The sequence below is a fragment of the Phocoena phocoena genome, chromosome 16 (genome assembly GCF_963924675.1).
Source record: "Phocoena phocoena chromosome 16, mPhoPho1.1, whole genome shotgun sequence".
In the NCBI taxonomy this organism is placed as follows: domain Eukaryota; kingdom Metazoa; phylum Chordata; class Mammalia; order Artiodactyla; family Phocoenidae; genus Phocoena; species Phocoena phocoena.
The window spans coordinates 49,458,894-49,475,597 of record NC_089234.1 but is presented as its reverse complement, the minus strand read 5'-3'; the positions used below and the strand labels follow the sequence as shown (position 1 = coordinate 49,475,597).

At 48.7% G+C, this 16,704-nt stretch overlaps 1 protein-coding gene across 2 annotated transcripts in view; it reads right to left on the bottom strand.

Annotated features, from left to right (window-relative positions):
- The window catches only part of GRID1 (glutamate ionotropic receptor delta type subunit 1), a 670,781-nt gene that overhangs the window by 16,478 nt on the left and 637,599 nt on the right, over positions 1 to 16,704 (bottom strand). Inside the window, exons 14-16 of one of the 2 annotated variants that reach the window (XM_065894104.1) lie at positions 9,606 to 9,772; positions 2,548 to 2,788; positions 2,209 to 2,289 (exon numbers count right to left, since the gene is read on the bottom strand). In XM_065894104.1, coding sequence (XP_065750176.1) covers positions 2,209 to 2,289; positions 2,548 to 2,788; positions 9,606 to 9,772 — 489 coding nt within the window. Of the gene's footprint in view, positions 1 to 2,208; positions 2,290 to 2,547; positions 2,789 to 9,605; positions 9,773 to 16,704 lie in introns of those variants that run through there. The other variant, XM_065894102.1, reaches the window with a different exon arrangement.

The following is a 16,704-nucleotide window of genomic DNA, read 5'->3' as shown; positions in this document are numbered from 1 at the left end:
AAAAAAACAAACAACCCAATCCAAAAATGGGCAGAAGACCTAAATAGACATTTCTCCAAAGAAGACATACAGATGGCCAAGAGGCACATGAAAAGCTGGTCAATATCACTAATCATTAGAGAAATGCAAATCAAAACTACAATGAGGTATCACCTCACACCAGTTAGAATGGGCATCATCAGAAAATCTGCAAACAACAAATGCTGGAGAAGGTGTGGAGAAAAGGGAACCCTCTTGCACTGCTGGTGGGAATGTAAATTGATACAGCCACTAAGGAGAACAGTATGGAGGCTCCTTAAAAAACTAAAAATAGCACTACCATACGACCCAGAAATCCCACTACTGGGCATACACCCTGAGAAAACCATAATTCAAGAAGAGTCATGTACCAAAATGTTCATTGCAGCTCTATTTACAATAGCCAGGACATGGAAGCAACCTAAGTGTCCATCGACAGATGAATGGATAAAGAAGGTGTGGCATACGTATACAATGGAATATTACTCAACCATAAAAAGGAACGAAACTGAGTTATTTGTAGTGAGGTGGATGGACCTAGAGACTGTCATACAGAGTGAAGTAAGTCAGAGAAAAACAAATATCGTATATTGACACATATATGTGGAATCTAAAAAAAAGAGAAGAAAAGAAAATCGTCAGAAGAACCTAGGAGCAAGACGTGAATAAAGACGCAGACCAACTAGAGAATGGACTTGAGGATACGGGGAGGGGGAAGGGTAAGCTGTGACAAAGTGAGAGAGTGGCATGGACATATATACACTACCAAATGTAAAACAGATAGCTAGTGGGAAGCAGCCGCATATCACAGGGAGATCAGCTGGGTGCTTTATGACTGCCTGGAGGGGTGGGATAGGGAGGGTGGGAGGGAGGGAGATGCAAGGGGTAAGAGATATGGGGACATATGTATATGTACAACTGATTCACTTTGTTATAAAGCAGAAACTAACACACCATTGTAAAGCAATTATACTCCAATAAAGATGTTAAAAAAAATAAAAAAGAAGCTTGGGACAGGACCATTAACTGTTCCTGTCAGTGGGTTTTCCTCAAATCTCTTCCTTCCTCCTCTCATATGGCCCAGGGGTGACAGGAGACCCCTGAGTCTGTGGGAGACTCCGGCCTTGCATGGCCTTACATGAAGGTATGCAGATAGCATGAGAGGAAGATCGAGGTCCTCAGAACATTTCAGACATGTTGAGTCAAACAGCAAGCTCTTTCCAGCAAAATCTAAGCGTGATGACAGAGAGCTCACTGCCTGGTATGAACGGAGGGTCTGTCCTCACTCCCAGTCATGTCAGGGGCTCTGTTACAGACTGATGTATGGGGCTGTGGTCAGCCAGCCTTTCTAGGCTGCAGAGATGTTGGCCATGGTGATGCTGCCTCTTTGAATGCTGGTTCTGGTTACTTTAGTGCTTCTTGTTTGAAATTTACCCCTGTTTGTATCAACATAATCTTTTTTTTTTTTTGCGGTACACGGGCCTCTCACCGTTGTGGCCTCTCCCGTTGCAGAGCACAGGCTCCGGACGCACAGGCCCAGCGGCCATGGCCCACGGGCCCAGCCGCTCCGCGGCATGTGGGATCTTCCCGGACCAGGGCACGAACCCGCGTCCCCTGCATCGGCAGGCGGACTCCCAACCACTGCACCACCAGGGAAGCCCTATCAACATAATCTTTAAGTGGAGCTATGACTCAAGAATTAGCTGAGGTATATGTATCAGGTAGTGACAGCCCTGCAGTGGAGTGGCTGGGCTTGTGCTACAGTGCCTGTGTGCAGGTTTCGACCAGGAGAGCATCATTACCAAATGACGCTCCTCGCCACCCTTCCCTAGAGGCACTGGCTCCAGGAGAACTTCGTGAAGACTCTACAGACAAGAAAAAAAAAATCGATCTTGAAGATGAGCAAAATCCAAAGAGCAGGAAGTGTGGAGGGCAGAATCAGCTTGTAGTTGGTACCCACGGGAAGGACATGTGCCCAGAACCTAGAGTCAGAACAGAGCCCCAGTGGTCCCTGTGCTGGGTGTGCCTGGAGGGACGTGGGCAAGGCTGGGCCCTGCAAGGAGGAGGAAGAGAGGGAGAATGGATGATGGGGGGCGGGGGCCGGTCCTCCCTCCCATGCTGGGGGAGCAGGGCCCATGACCCTTGATGAACCAAAGAGAACCAGGAAGGAATGCGGTTTCCTCTCTTACCCTACAGCTGGTCTCTCCAGGTCAGGGTGGAGGCACATGGGCGGGGCAGGGTAGGGAAGGCGCTGTTCATGCTGTACCCGCTCTATAGATAAATACACGACTTTAGTGGCCATTGCTGGCGCCTTGGCACTTGCTCGAGCGTGAAAACATTCCTTACATTTGTTATCTGGCTTTCAAGGCAAAATAAAACAATGATACCATCCCCCCTATAAAACACTGCTGTCTCCAGACAAGTGGCTTGGGTAAATACCAACTGGAAGAAAACCGCCCGCCGAGTGGCCCAGTGGGACTCTCCTGCCTCTAGGCTGCAAAAAGGAGAAGTAGGGCCCAGGGCACGGACCTCTTTGGGGGTCTCCTGGTGGCACCGGTTGCTGTTCCACCATAACTCCAGGGCGGCCACCAGGCAGGCGAGGAGGAGGCCAATGGCCAAGATGCAGAAGACCCCGGCAAAGCTGTGCAGCTTGAGGGACTTGCCATCCGCCTGGGCGCTGGCATGGCTGGTAAGGTCACAGCGGCCCGTGTGCGGCCACCACTTCTGCTTGAGCACATCCAGGTCCCCAGTGTCCTGAAGCTCCAGGATCCTGCAAGATACAATCCACATGAGCCACAGCCCTGGCCTCACTGACACAGCCATGGGGGCCCTGGCCCCTTCCCCCCCATGCCGGCCCCTCCACAAACAATGCTGAACCATCATAGTGGCTCTCTGCCTCAGCTTTTCCTTCCGAATCCACTCTCCACTCTGCAGGCAAAGCACCCTTCTCAAAACACTCCTCAGATTTTGTCACTTTCCTCCTCAAAGCCTTGATGTCCTCTCCCACCCTGTCCCACTGCCCATGGACGAAGTCCAACAGCAAAGTACATAAGGACCCTTGACATGGGATCCTGGGGCAAGCTCTGAGGATAAAATCAGGAAATACAGAAATGCATGATGCAATCACTCAGACTGTGGACCCACAGAAAGGCTTTCTTTCAAATGTCAATAACTATATCCTAAGTCTCTCCCACTAGGATTCATCAAATCATTCATTCGTTCATTGATTTGAGGAGCATCTGCACTGTGCCAAGTATGCTGTTCAACACTGCTGCAAGTATGGTCCAGAGCAGGGGTCCCCAACCCCTGGGCCATGGACCAGTAGTGGTCTGTGGCCTGTTAGGAACCCGGCCCCACAGTTGGAGGTTAGTGGCGGGTGAGTGAGTGAAGCTTCCTCTGTATTTACAGCCGCTCCCCATCGCTCGCATTACCGCCTGAGCTCTGCCTCCTGTCAGCATTATGGTGAGTCGTGTAATTATTTCATTATATATTACAATGTAATAATAATAGAAATAAAGTGCACAATAAGTAATGCGCTTGAATCATCCTGAAACCATCCCCGCCGACCCTGGTCCACGGAAAACTTGTCTTCCATGAAACTGGTCCCTGATGCCAAAAAGGCTGGGGAAGTGCTGGTCTAGAGATACTTACCCGGACACTGAAACAATTAGAGCAATCAACGTGGAGTCAGAAGCTGTGATCAATACAAAGAAATGAAAGTAGAAGTGCTAAGAAAGGCACCCATTGGGAGGGTGGCCTGGACTGGAGGGTGAGGGGAGACTTCATCAAGGAGGTGAAAGGTAAGCATAAAATAGCTCACAGGGGTTTAGCATACCTGTGTGCCAGGAAACTGCCTAAGTGCTTGACAGTGTTTAATTCTCATGTCAACCCTTTGGAAAGGCTACGTCCATGGTCGCATTTTTATAGAGAAGGATACTGAGGCACAGAGAGGTGACATATCTTGCCAAGGTCATTTTGTGGTTGGCAAGGATGGCATTCCACAGGGAAGAGGAAGAGCCTTCCTGAGACTAGAACCATGGTTGGAAGTCTTGTCTAGGGTGAGTGTATGAGAAGCTAAAATGTGGCAGGTGAGGCTATAGACGGTGGGTGAGGAGGAGGATGTGAGTTGAAGTGAATGAAACAGGCAGAGCCAAGAATGTGGGCTCTGAGAAGGTATGAGGGGAGCCTGGCGTTTATCCTTCTCACAGAGGTGCGGCAACGCCCCCTGCCCCCGTATTCTCCAGGTCGGTGTCTGGATGGCAGTTCTCCTTTGTTGTAGTATTTCATGGACTCTTTCTATAATCCAGGGGTCTGGACAGGGAGCCCGTGGTAGCTGGCAGCCCCCGGGCTCCTCACACCGAAGCTTTTTTATTTGTGGAGGCCAGACACTTTTGGCCTGGTCCATGGTCATCTATTCAGGTGACAACACCCTCGGTGGCCTCTCTGAGCCCTCTGGGTATGCACAGTTCAAGAGCAGTGGTTCTTGATGGTCAGGAGAAGCTCATGGCCAACTGGCCACTTGAGCAGACTCTGCCCTGGACCTGAATTGCAGGCCAGCTGTGACCACAGGCTGAAGCTGAGCTCAGTTAGCAATCATGGGCTGTGACTGTGGAGAGGGAGGGAGACAGCCCAGAGGGGGTGCCCTGCCCTGTCAGCACCTAGGGGCCAGTGTAGTGTGGCATCTCGCCGGCTGGGTACAGCCTGGCTCTGTGCAAAGAATCTGCACCAATCCCAGCTGGGTGTCCTTGGACAAGTGACTCGCCCCTACTAAGCCTGGCTTCCTCATCATTGCAAGATTGACCCATGATTACCGCGAGCTGAGTAGATCCTTTGGATCTCCATGGCTGCCCCTGAGCAAGCACAGTGGCCGGCACAACTTGAGCCATCAATGGATATTTGTTGCATCGATAATGTACGAATGTATGAACTGAATCACGAAAACTAACCTGAACTAAAGTGGCTGTGGTGAGATAATGAGATAATGTCGGCTAAGTGGCTAGGGCACAAGTCAGCACAAAAGACTTAGAATTCAGCTTGGTCATTGAGATAAAGGCATGATTTACACAGGCATTTGGGGTCGCACTTGGTATGCCATAGGTCTCTTCTGTGGCACATGCCATGATTAACTGGGCAGCTGCAGGGTCCCACTACCTCCAAGTGGCTCTGGACGTATTAGGGAAGCTGCATGTCTGTACGTCCACTGGCTCATGCTGAGTGGCCGGTACGTACGTGTCTACTGGCAGTTCCGAGCAGGCTGGGCCTCCTGGCAGTTACGGGAAGCCCAGGGCTAGGTATGCAGGACGTCAGGGCCTTCAAGAGGACTCGTGGTTGGGCTACTGGCTCACCATGGAGAAGCAGCAGAGTTTTAAATTTATTGCCACAGATTCTGCTCTGATGGACACCAGTCAAACCCAGACTCTGCCATCACACTAGCCATGTCAGGAAACCTCTCAACTTTAGCTTTTGTATCACTGAAGTCGGAGATCATAACAAAAGTGAGAAAGGCTGGGACCTGGGACCCTTTACCGGAGTGCTTGTACTTGTAACTGGACAAATGTCTGCTGGAGCAACAGAACACAAAGAAACTGTAACGGACTGAAAATAACTGCATGCATGTGCAGTCGGGGCCGTTATGAAGAGTAAGATACAAAAGGGCCACAAACCAACTGCTGCTTCTAAGTTTCAGGGAGCAAAAGCAGGGTACTGCACACGATCCCTGCACACAGCACCACCACAGGGGTGGGCAGACCACCTAGGCCAGCCCTCCAGCCAGACCCACCCATCCGCCCCCACCCTTACCCCATTTAAGATACAAGCTTGCCCCCCTCCCCACCCTTGGGGAGTGAGCAAGGGACCTTTGTCTTGTTTTTGCTCCCTCCTGCTATAGCACGAGTCCCAGTAAAGCCTTGCCTGAGTTCCTTGTCTGGCCTCTTATCAACTTCTATTGATTCAAGAGTCCAAGGACCCAGGTCGGTAACAAAAGCACCTACCTCACAGAATTATCACAACCAGATGAAAAGCGGGAACACATGGGACCACTCAGCTCAAGAGCTAGCAAGCAAGAAGAGCTCCATAAAGCGGGTCAGTATGGTACCACCCTCTGGCACCATACTGACCAGCAGCCCTATCCATCCAATGTTGACACAAGCTGCCTTTTATTGAGGACACAGTAAGGACTGATCATTTTACATTGTTTTAATCCTCACAAGAGCCTGCGAAGTAGTTCTTATGTTTACAGATCGAAGACCTGAGGCTCAGAATCTAGATGGCTTGCCACCAGTTGCAATTAGCAAGTGACATAGCTGCTCTTCAGGGCTGGGTCACGCTGACCCGGGAGGCCATGCTCTCTCCAGAACACCAAGCTGCTAAGTGCAGTCAGCCTCCTCTCTGAGAGTCACCTCCAGCCTAGGGGATGGTGAGACTCCAACAAGAGCGGGGCCAGAGGGCCGGATTCCCACTCTTGCGCTCATTCACTGCAGGAGGCTTCATTTTGCTGACGCTTCCCTTCTTCCTGCTCCTTGTAATTGTATGCATTTTTATGCCCAATATTATTCCAGGAAGACTGTAAGGCAATTTACAGGAAAACACAGAATAAAATAAAAACAAACAAGCCAATCCAAAAGAAAATTTAAATATGTAAGCAACAGAGGGAAGATAAAACAAGTCACGGGCACAAAATGACTCCCGGAACGAGGCTAAACTCATGCACACCATAATCATCTCTACTCCCGCCTATGAGTAAGCCAGAATGATAATAGCCACTTCCTGAAGCCAGTTGTTCTATTTTCCAGACAGATATAATTGCAGGTGCTTTCCTTTAGTCAATAGTCGTGGAGGCTGCTACATAGTAGGTGGCTATTAAGTTGCTAAACATTTGCTGAATGCCTACTCTGCACGCCATGGTCCATAAAAGGGCTATGGCACTCAACCGCAGTCCCACACACACACGTAAGCTGTAGCCTAAAGACCCAGTCCTCTGCCAAAGCAAGGGAACATATCTGTATTCAAGGAAATAACTTGAGTTCCTGGGACTCAGGGAAGGAAGGCTACAGCAGTTCCAGATAAGACTGGGATCTGCTATTTACATAGGATTCTTTTTCTGTCAATGGCATGGGGCATTGCTTCCTGGACCTGCCCCCTTCCTCCTCTCAGGCATGACCCAGTTAGGGGCAGCCCACAGTTCTGCATGGAGCCTCTTAAAGAACCGCTGGCGGCAGAGGGTTGGAAACCTGAAGCCTTGAGTGTTCCCCCCACGTAGGTACCCATGTGTCCAGACAGGGGAGGTGGGGACGCTTCCAGCCCAGGAAAGGCTAAAACATAGACACCAATGACAATACTTCAGGAGGCCAGCACAGCCTACCGGGGACATTTACCTACAGTCATAGAGCATGTGGCCTTCTGATGAAAGCAAAGGGTAATTAATCACTTCCTGCCAGAATAACACAGAAACTGGACTAGCCACTTTCATTCATGTTTGTTGAAAGATCCAGCCAAGAACCAGGCTCTCTCCTGTCTCCAGTGTGTCAGTGTTCACTTCAGCAGACTTTCAGGGGATCTCTGAGCAGTTGGAGTGCACGGGGACTCTAAGCTTTCCACACTGGGGACCCTGTGCTTCTGTGAGCGCCGTGTTGGGACACATTAGCTGTCTTGGTGGTGCTGATGCTGCTGCGTTGGTCCCACAAGCTCCCTTACCATCTGTTACCAACCTGTGAGAGAGGTGCTCACAGGCTGATGGCCTGGGGAACGCCCTGAGCATCCTGTCTCAGAAAAACCAAGTAGGGTAAACCTCAAGAACACCACTGTCTTATATACCCTGGAGAGAAGCCATCCCTTCTTCATGCCTTTAATCCCAGCAATTGATAAATCACTACTCCTCCTTCTCTTGTGTCATCCATCTCTGCTCCAGGGAGCAAAGGGAGGCATGGAATGTATACTTGATTAAATTCTACAGAAAACCCCACAGCCTCATTGAACTTAATTAGTTCTACCCCTTTTCCCAGTTTTGCAAACAAGCTACTGAATGAATGGGCTGCAGGCCCTCTTCCTAGGCCTCTCCCTGATGGGGTTTAGGCTCAGGTGCTCGTGATCAGAAGAGCCCGATCAACATCCGGGAGGCGGGAGGAGGGAGGTGGTAGGGCTCAGAGATCCGATAGCAACACGGGCACAGCACTGGGGCTCAGGGGACCTGCCTTCTCCTCTCAACTCTGCCAGTAGCTGGCTGAGCTGCCCTCAGCGCACATTACCCTCTCTGAGCTTCAGGATGTGAAACGAATGAGCTTTAACAATTCTCACCCCTCCAAGTGGCTGCTCCTCAGTGCTGGAAAACACGTGTTCATCAGGTAACAGGGCGCTGCCCCTGAGCCCCAGCGCCATGCCGGCCTTTTCACCTGGCCGCTTCTGCCACAGTGTGGATTCTGGTGGACCAAGGCAGAGCTCTAGTTCTGCTCCTTCACCCACCAGGATGTCACCCCACAGACATGTGTGAGTGGTGGGCTTAGACATCACTGGGGACACGAGCCCCTGTTAGCAGGCTGGCTGCTGGGAAAAGGCCACTGAGCTCACCCATGCTGTTCACCTCCACCCTCTCTGTGAGGCCAGGTAACCTGGTCAAGGGCTAAGGTAAGTTCCCGTGGGGAAGCGAGAAATGGGGGTGGGATGATGAGAGATTATCTTCGTCAAGGAGGCCGACCAGGTGTCCAGACTGAGCACTTGGAAACTCAGTCATGCCCAGGAGTCCAGAGAAGATCAAGTTCAAAGGATGGACGTGCACCAGAAAATCACCTGGGAAGCTAAAGAGGCCAATGCAAACTAGACACACATATTCATTTCTGGTGGACAGGGTCCACGTACCTTTGCTTAGGCCAGAACACTCCTGTCTACACAGTGTTTCCCCCCACTCTCCCCCAACACGCCCCATTGTTAGTATCAATTACCAGGAGCTGATCCGGAAAAGATGGGGAGGTGGGCAGTGAGGGCCAGGTCCCTGTCCTGCCCCAGCAGACAGCATCTGCTCCCTCAGCCCCTGTGCAGGTGAATGTGGAGTCAATCTGCTTCTCTGGCCCCAGTTTTTCACATCTCCACACTGACTCTTTCCACCCTGCATTTATCTTAAGAAGTTATTATTGGGCCCTTCCCAGATCCAGTTAATCTCTCATTTAATTTTAAATTACTAGGCCCGTCTGGCTAACTCCTACTCTACCTTCAGGCCTCAGGTGTCACCTCCTCTGGGAAGTCCTCCCTGGTCTTCTGGGTCTGGTCAGATGCACTTCTTTGTCCTCCTCCACCCCCAGAATATCCTCTCTGTCTCACTGACTGCCCTGTGCTGACATCGCCTACTCACATCACAGCTCCCACTGAGACTATGCAGCTTCATGGGAAGGTTACACATACTTCCTCTTTTTTATCCCAGGACCTGGCACAGGACTAGTTGCGGACAGGGGTGGAGAGCAGCATGTGCTGGTACATAGTCGGCACTGAGGAAAATGTGATGAATAAACAAGTTTGTGTTGGCTCTCATCTCCCGAAGTCTGGTTAAACCCCAACTGGAGCATGGGGGCTGCCAGCGTGTTCTCACTGACCGAGCCTACCTCTGAGAGAAGAGGTCCCTGTAGGGGCTGCCGTGCTGCAGGGCGATCCCATAGCCCTTGCTGCTAACGCTGTTGCCAGTGACAGTCACGGAGCAGTCGTCATCTGTCAGGGCTGCGTACTCCACCACGGCCACATCCCACAGAAAGGCGTAGTTCCCCTTCTTTGCCTGAAACACCAAAATCACCATGAAGTCAGGCAGACCTGGCCTCCCGTATTATTTTCGAGCAGTGAGGCCTCTCAGTGGTGGGATTTGAGGGACCCTTCTAAATGGTCCTCCTGCCCAACGAGCCAGCACAGCACACTCTCCTATTCTCTGGTCTGCAGGTTCCACCCCTGGTTGATGCCACTCACTGTGGTTAGACATAGAAGGACGTGATGATGCATCTAGCAGGCCCGAGTGCTGCGCATCTCACAGAGAGGCGGGCAAGATGAGCTGTACGTGGCCTCTGAGCTAGCCTCCTGGTCACAGTGGCATGGACCTGTTTCTCAGAGCAGTGAGCTCACCTTGGAGAGTGCAGAAAGTCTGACCTCAGGGAATGGAGATTTTCTGACCGGAGATTTAGGGGGATGCATAATAGTATCCATTTAATATTTCTACTTAGAACTTGACTGAGCCTTGCTTGAGGCGAACATGGGAGACGGCCCTAGGATCAGTGCCCCTGAGTGGCTGCGACTTAATATCTAAGTCATGAACTTGCTATGCCTGGGGAAGAAGCCATTAAGGACAGGGTCCTGACTGTTACGGTGCCAAGCCAGGATTCTGCCACTTCCCTTTCACTGCCCACACAGGAGTGCGCACGCACAAACACACACGCACATACATAAGCGTACACACATTTATATGCACACAGATATATATGCACACATATGCACAAACACACGCACATGCATCTACATGGAGGAGGCTTCTGGTGTCAGTGTTTCTATATCCATGCAATGGTGGCAAATTGTTCCATCCGAATTTGCCTGTGGCCACAGCTGAAGTCCCACTCCATCCCACCCATCCATAGCAGACATTCAGTTCTATCCTGAGCCATAATCCTGACTTGGCCTGGAGTTTAGGCACTCACAAGTAATGTGAGCTGCTTTTATTTTTGGAAGGAGATGCAAACTAGACATTGTCACTCGGCCAGCTTAAAGTAGAGCGTGATGTTCTTAATGCAGCCGAGAGCCTGGTTTTAATTCTCCAGTGAACATACAGACACCTCATGCTTTCTTCTCTCCTACCACAGCTCACACTAGATGCTGGAGGACCCCAGTCTGGGGCAGTGGCAGGGCTGAAACATCACAGGTAACAACAAGCCAAGCTTTGTGGCACTGTCAGCAGGAGCGTTATTCCCTTCTCCTGCCTTTATTCAGTTGTCTTTGTGTCCACTGAGAATCTCCGGAGGCCACAGCTGCTTAGATGACGCTTATCGTGATATTGCTTCTTTTGGGACCCTAGGTGCCCAGGGGCCAAGCTGGCTTATTTTCTCGTCAGGAGTTTTCCATCCGAAGGCTTTGTGGGTAGAGCATGGCTTCCCCCTGCCAGGAATAGACCGCTCCTAGCCATTCACACAATTTTACCCGACGATCTTGTAAGAAATGACATAGACCATACCACCCATTGATATTCACCTCGGGGAACAATCCAAATATTACCTCGGAGCCTCTTTCCTTGGCCAAGTCAATTTCAGGAGTCCCTAAAGGGCTTTGACCCAGGTTGCAAAATTACACTCATCTCTCTCCCTCCACATGGGAGGATAACAGTTTTGAAATTTTCTCCTGCTGGCAAACACGTTTTCTCATGAAAAGATATAAATTTTCCACCTCTTAGTAACCGAGTTTCTCAGCAAAATGTTGACTTATGACCTAATATTTGGCTTCTGTCCGACTCCGGAGCATTTCATACCCGTGCTTGGAATTCAACATGACAATCAGACATTGTTATTTGCACAATTTCAAAAGGGCATGTCATGTTGAAGAAAGAATTAAGATCAAGTTTGTTCCTACGTTTCAAGTGATGTTCCAAGAAGGAGAAAGAAATAAGCTGGCCCGCCTCGAGTGGAAACCGGCTCTGACAAAAGCCTGGCATGGCCACTTAACGGGGCACTTGGATCCGTCAAGCCACAGGCGTCTGTGGCTCCAGCTTGGGCTAAGTGACAGGTGAGCACAGATCCATGAAGGAAGCTGCATTTATAGTCCTGCTGCCTAAGCCGGGAAGGCAGAAAACATATGGAAGGCATGCTGGCGATGTCTCAGGTGCAAATCCCTGCTAACCGGGAAGGCAGTCAGGAAAAGAGGAGAAAATAGAAGTTCTCCTTCTTGAGCTGCTGAATGACCCCAGACACTCAGTCTCCCTATTTGTAAACAGGGACTACATTTACTACCATAGTTCTTATGTCTGCTTCAAGAAGCATGTGTCTGGTCCCTAACCTACCTGAGGATGCCAGAACAGGGAAGACCTGGAGAGGCTGGCTGATGTGCCACCTCTTACATGTGGGCTAACTCAGAAACTGCAACTGCAATGGGGCTCTAGCCTTATAAAATACTTCCCATCCCCAACAACCCTTCCTCACTTCCTCAGCATCCCACGGCTTCCTGGGTCCTCTTCTCTTAGCCTCATGCTGAGTAAAATGCACCACCAAAACCTTCCCTGGGCTTCCCAAGTTCATCAGTTTCCAGTACAACTTCCTGGACCTTACAGATGTCTCCCCAATCTTCCTGGTATGTCGCAGTCCCTGTATGAGACAGAAAGCTTCTTAGGTAGGACCATATTCTCAGGAACACTTCGGATGCCAGTATCAGAAGCCCAAACATGCCATCCACGATGGCTATACCCCCTCTATATAGACCCTCTTCTTGATGCAGGCAGAATGGACGCCCCATAACCTCCCCACAGTTATAACTCTTCCTTATGGGATCAGAACCAATTTTCCATGCAGCCCCTAATAATTATGTGTCCACCTTCTTATTCTGTGCTGCTTACCCAAAAGTTCTGGCTTCTCCATATGTGGGGAGTGCCAGATACATCAAAAATCTGCCTCCAAGAGATCCAAGAATTTCCTGTCTTTCTCTCTCCTCCTGTCATAGGCTCATCCTCTGCCTTTCTTGAATCTGAGCATCCCTCCCATTCTGCTCTTGGTTCAGCTCCTTCCTCTGTAGCTCAGCCTCTTGCTTCGTCTCTACTTCCATTGAGAAGGCACTTCTACGCCTCTCCCTCTACCCTCCACCCCCTCAACTCTACGCCAGAGATCTCGCACACTTTGGGACATCTGTCATTTCCTATTTATATTAACTACTTCTTGTTGCTGAGGATTGTTTTCCAGTCTCTTGGGAAGACAGACTATTGGCAGGAATCTAGCCTCTTCTCAACTGTGTGCCACTAGCTGCTCCTCACAGAGAAAGAAGGGTGAACCCAGACACCTTCCTGCAGGAAACTGGGAATGCTTTGGCTAAATGGCACAACAGAGCTCTAGAGTGGCTACTTTGCCAGTGTTCATACCAACTCATCCTTTCTTATGTCTCCCAGTCCTGTCCTTTCCCTACTTCCCAGGGGGCTGAGGGGAGTTAAGGAGGATGTTATGTGAGATCAGAAGCAATAGGCAGTGAACTGTTTACAAATAGATTATTGATGTTTATTTCATAAAGTCTAAAAGACGAAAGCGGTACCATAGATTTGTGTTCTGCGTTAAAACAAAACAAGAACAAATACTGGACTTCACCTCTTTAATGAGTTAAATTACCTTGATCTGGCTGGCCCATTTATAATATTAAATGTATTCCTAACTTCTAATCATTGACTTATTATGCATCAATGCCTTGGAATGCAGCTGTTGGAAAGTTAGGCTGGAGACAAGGCTGGTAGATTCAGCCAAGCCTTCCCCAAGCCTTTGGCTCTATGCAGAAGGCTCTATGCAGAAGGTGGGCACAGTGACCCAGGGAGCCCTTCTGAGCTGGCTCTGGAGTCCTGGGACACCAGCCCAAGATACTTCCAGGAGCTATGAAGGCATTTTTAGCTCATCTAAGACAGTGGAGGTTTGACAGTTAACATAGTCTAGGAATATAATTTCCTACTTCCACAGTTTGTTTGTTTTTAATTGGTCATATCCAGTGTTAGTGAGGTTGTGACAAAGTGGGTGTGATCCTTCGTGGCCATAGGCATCACAGAATGACACAACATTTCGGAAAGTAACGCAGCATCCATAACATGAACGTCTAAAACTGCTCCTATCCTTTGCCCTAGCAAATTAAGAATTTAACCTAAAAAGTAAACCAAATGTATCTATGTATCTTAATGACATGACAGGCATTTAAAATCTAATGTTGACTATAAAGTAAGCATGGGACAGTTTAAATATTTAATTTAGGGAAATAATTTAATAAATTATGGTTCACTAATACGATATGGTTTAATGCAACTAATAGTAATTATAAAGACTATGCAGAAACATAGAAATGTATATATACATATATATATATATATACACATAGAAATATATACATATTATATATGTAAATTAGTGGAAAACAATGGGATGGATACACTATTATTACTGTTCTGTATATATGTGAAATGCAATACGCCAAAAGATGAACAGGAATATTACATAATGGAGTGGGATTAGTGATGATTCTTAGGACAAGTTGATTAAAATATTTTCTTTCATCTTGTTACACAATCTATGCTATCACACACTACATAGGTACCAGATCCGATCTCTGTACAAGATTCAATCTCCATTGCCTTGTGTGCTCTTGGCTCCTAAAGGCGCTTTTGCCCATCAACAGTGCACAAAGGTCTGTCAGAGCTCTCCGGTTTCCCAGGGCACTGGCTCCCTGACACTACTCAAACACCTGGGAAAGTCTCCCTTACATCTCTGGCCTGCATCTAAACACGTGGCTTCATTTCACTCTCTCCTTTTCCTTAAAAAAAAAAAGAAAAGAAAAGGCATTTGGTTCACACATAAAAGAAGAGGACTTTGGGGAAAGGAGGAAAGAACAGCTTTGACATCACATAAAATGTCATAGAAAATGTCCAGTTGGCATCTCAGGATGCCAGGACAGCAGCAGGTAGACAGACCACTCCTAGTTTGTCTCCCAGGAAGCATCTTAGCAAACAGAATCCAAGCCCATCCCTGAAGTCCACTTCCTCCCAAGTCCACCCCACATGCTGGTGCACTGCTACAAATGAAATGGGATTGAGACCACGGGGCTGTCTGACCCCAGTGCTCAGAGCAGCCTCCCTAACATTTGGGGGAACATGATTAGCCTACTTTGCTAGAGGAAGGCTGGGCACCATAAACAGAGTCACAAGTGAGCTGGGATATTGGATAGCTCATCACCATTGCTCCACACTGGTAATAAAATGAGATTGCATTGCCCTTCACTGCACCACTGATATGGCCCTTCCCAGAACTCACTTGGAGCACAAACTTTCCAAGACAACAGCCTTGGAGGCAAGAACTTCATAATGCTGTTCTACTCCATCCTAACTGCTTTTGGAAAGGGACCAAGCAACCACCCAAACAAGAATGCAGGTACTACAAACATCAAACACAAATACTATCAGAAAAGAAGTGCTAAAGGAAATCAGGTGTCTGCAATGCCAGGTACAGGGTAGGTGTGAAGTACCTGCTGGATGCTGGGTTGTCAGATACATGATTCCTTTTCTATCCATGGTATAACTCTGAGGGGCTGAACATTAATCCCATTTTACAGATGAAGAAACTGAGACTCAGAAGAATAAAGTGTCTTGTCCCAAATAAACCCAGATGGTGAGTAGTGGAGCCAGGTCAACCTGAAGAAAGACAGTCATTGCCGTTCCCATGGGTTCTATCACCAGCAGCATTCCCCTGGGAAGTGCTCAGAGGGTAAGGGCACCATAGCAGTTTCCCCAGCCCTCCCTTCATGAGTCCAAGCATGGCAGAGGGGAGAGCGCAGGTTTCTTTGGCTCCAGTGACTGTCCTCCTCCGGCTTTACAGAGGTGGCTCGTGGAACAGCTGAAATGCGGGGAGAGGGAAGACACAGGGGCCTGCGCTGTCTGTGGACGGGGATGTTAGGGTATCAGGGACACCTTGGAAACCTCACGCAGCCTCATCCAGTGACACGCTCATTGTCTCTCCTTGCATCCACCCTTCGCCCCAACAAAGCAGAGCTCAGCATCCCAAATCTTAGCTCCTACGCTCATGTTCACAAAATCGCCCCACATCACCACAGGCGTCCCGAATCCTGGCTACAGTGATACATTATTATGCGCTACACCAAATCAAAAGATGCAACAGTAAGACCCAGGCTATCTATGGAGAAAAGGACAATTCTACAGTCTGCTGGCAGGAGTGTGTGCTGGCATGATATTTCTGGAATGGTAATTTGGTGGGGAGAATCAAATGCTTTTAAAATGTGCATATGTAGCAATTCTACCCTTAGGAATTCATTCTAAGGAATTATTCCCTTTCAGAGAAGATGTTTGTACAAAGATTCTCAGGGCAATATTGTTTAAACTAGCAAGAACTGGAAACCATCTAAATGCTCGACAATTGAGAATCAGCTAGGTAAATGATGTATTCGATGATGGACTATTATGTTACCGCTACTATGGTGTTTTAAAAGAGCATTCCCTGCTAAGGGAAACAACTGTCCGTGATGAAGAAGAGCCAGCCTGGGTTCTGGACTCCAACCGTACAGATACGAGTCCCAACTCCACCGCTTGCTGGCTGTGTAAGTGCCGACAAGCCGCTTAACATCTCTGAACCTCAGTCCCCCTGGGTGTAAAATGGTCCATACTTCGGAGAGTTCTGATGACGGTTAAATCCCTCAGTAAATGTAACATGCTTAGGGGTTGGCCTGGCATGTGGTGAGCACTAAGTAAATGACAACCAGTATTATATTGTTTAGTGAAAAAGAACCTGTTACAAGAGAGTATTTACATAGTGATATCTTTTTAAAATTATTATGCAAGAACTTTATGAAGAATCAAAACCAAGTACCAAATACTATCTTTGGGTGATGCCATCATGGGTGACTCCTGCTGGTTTCTTTCAGTCTCCTGTGTCCCCATGTTTTCTGCAACTCAGCAAGCACATCTTCTGTGACTGCAGCTGCCCAAGAGGTAGTTTC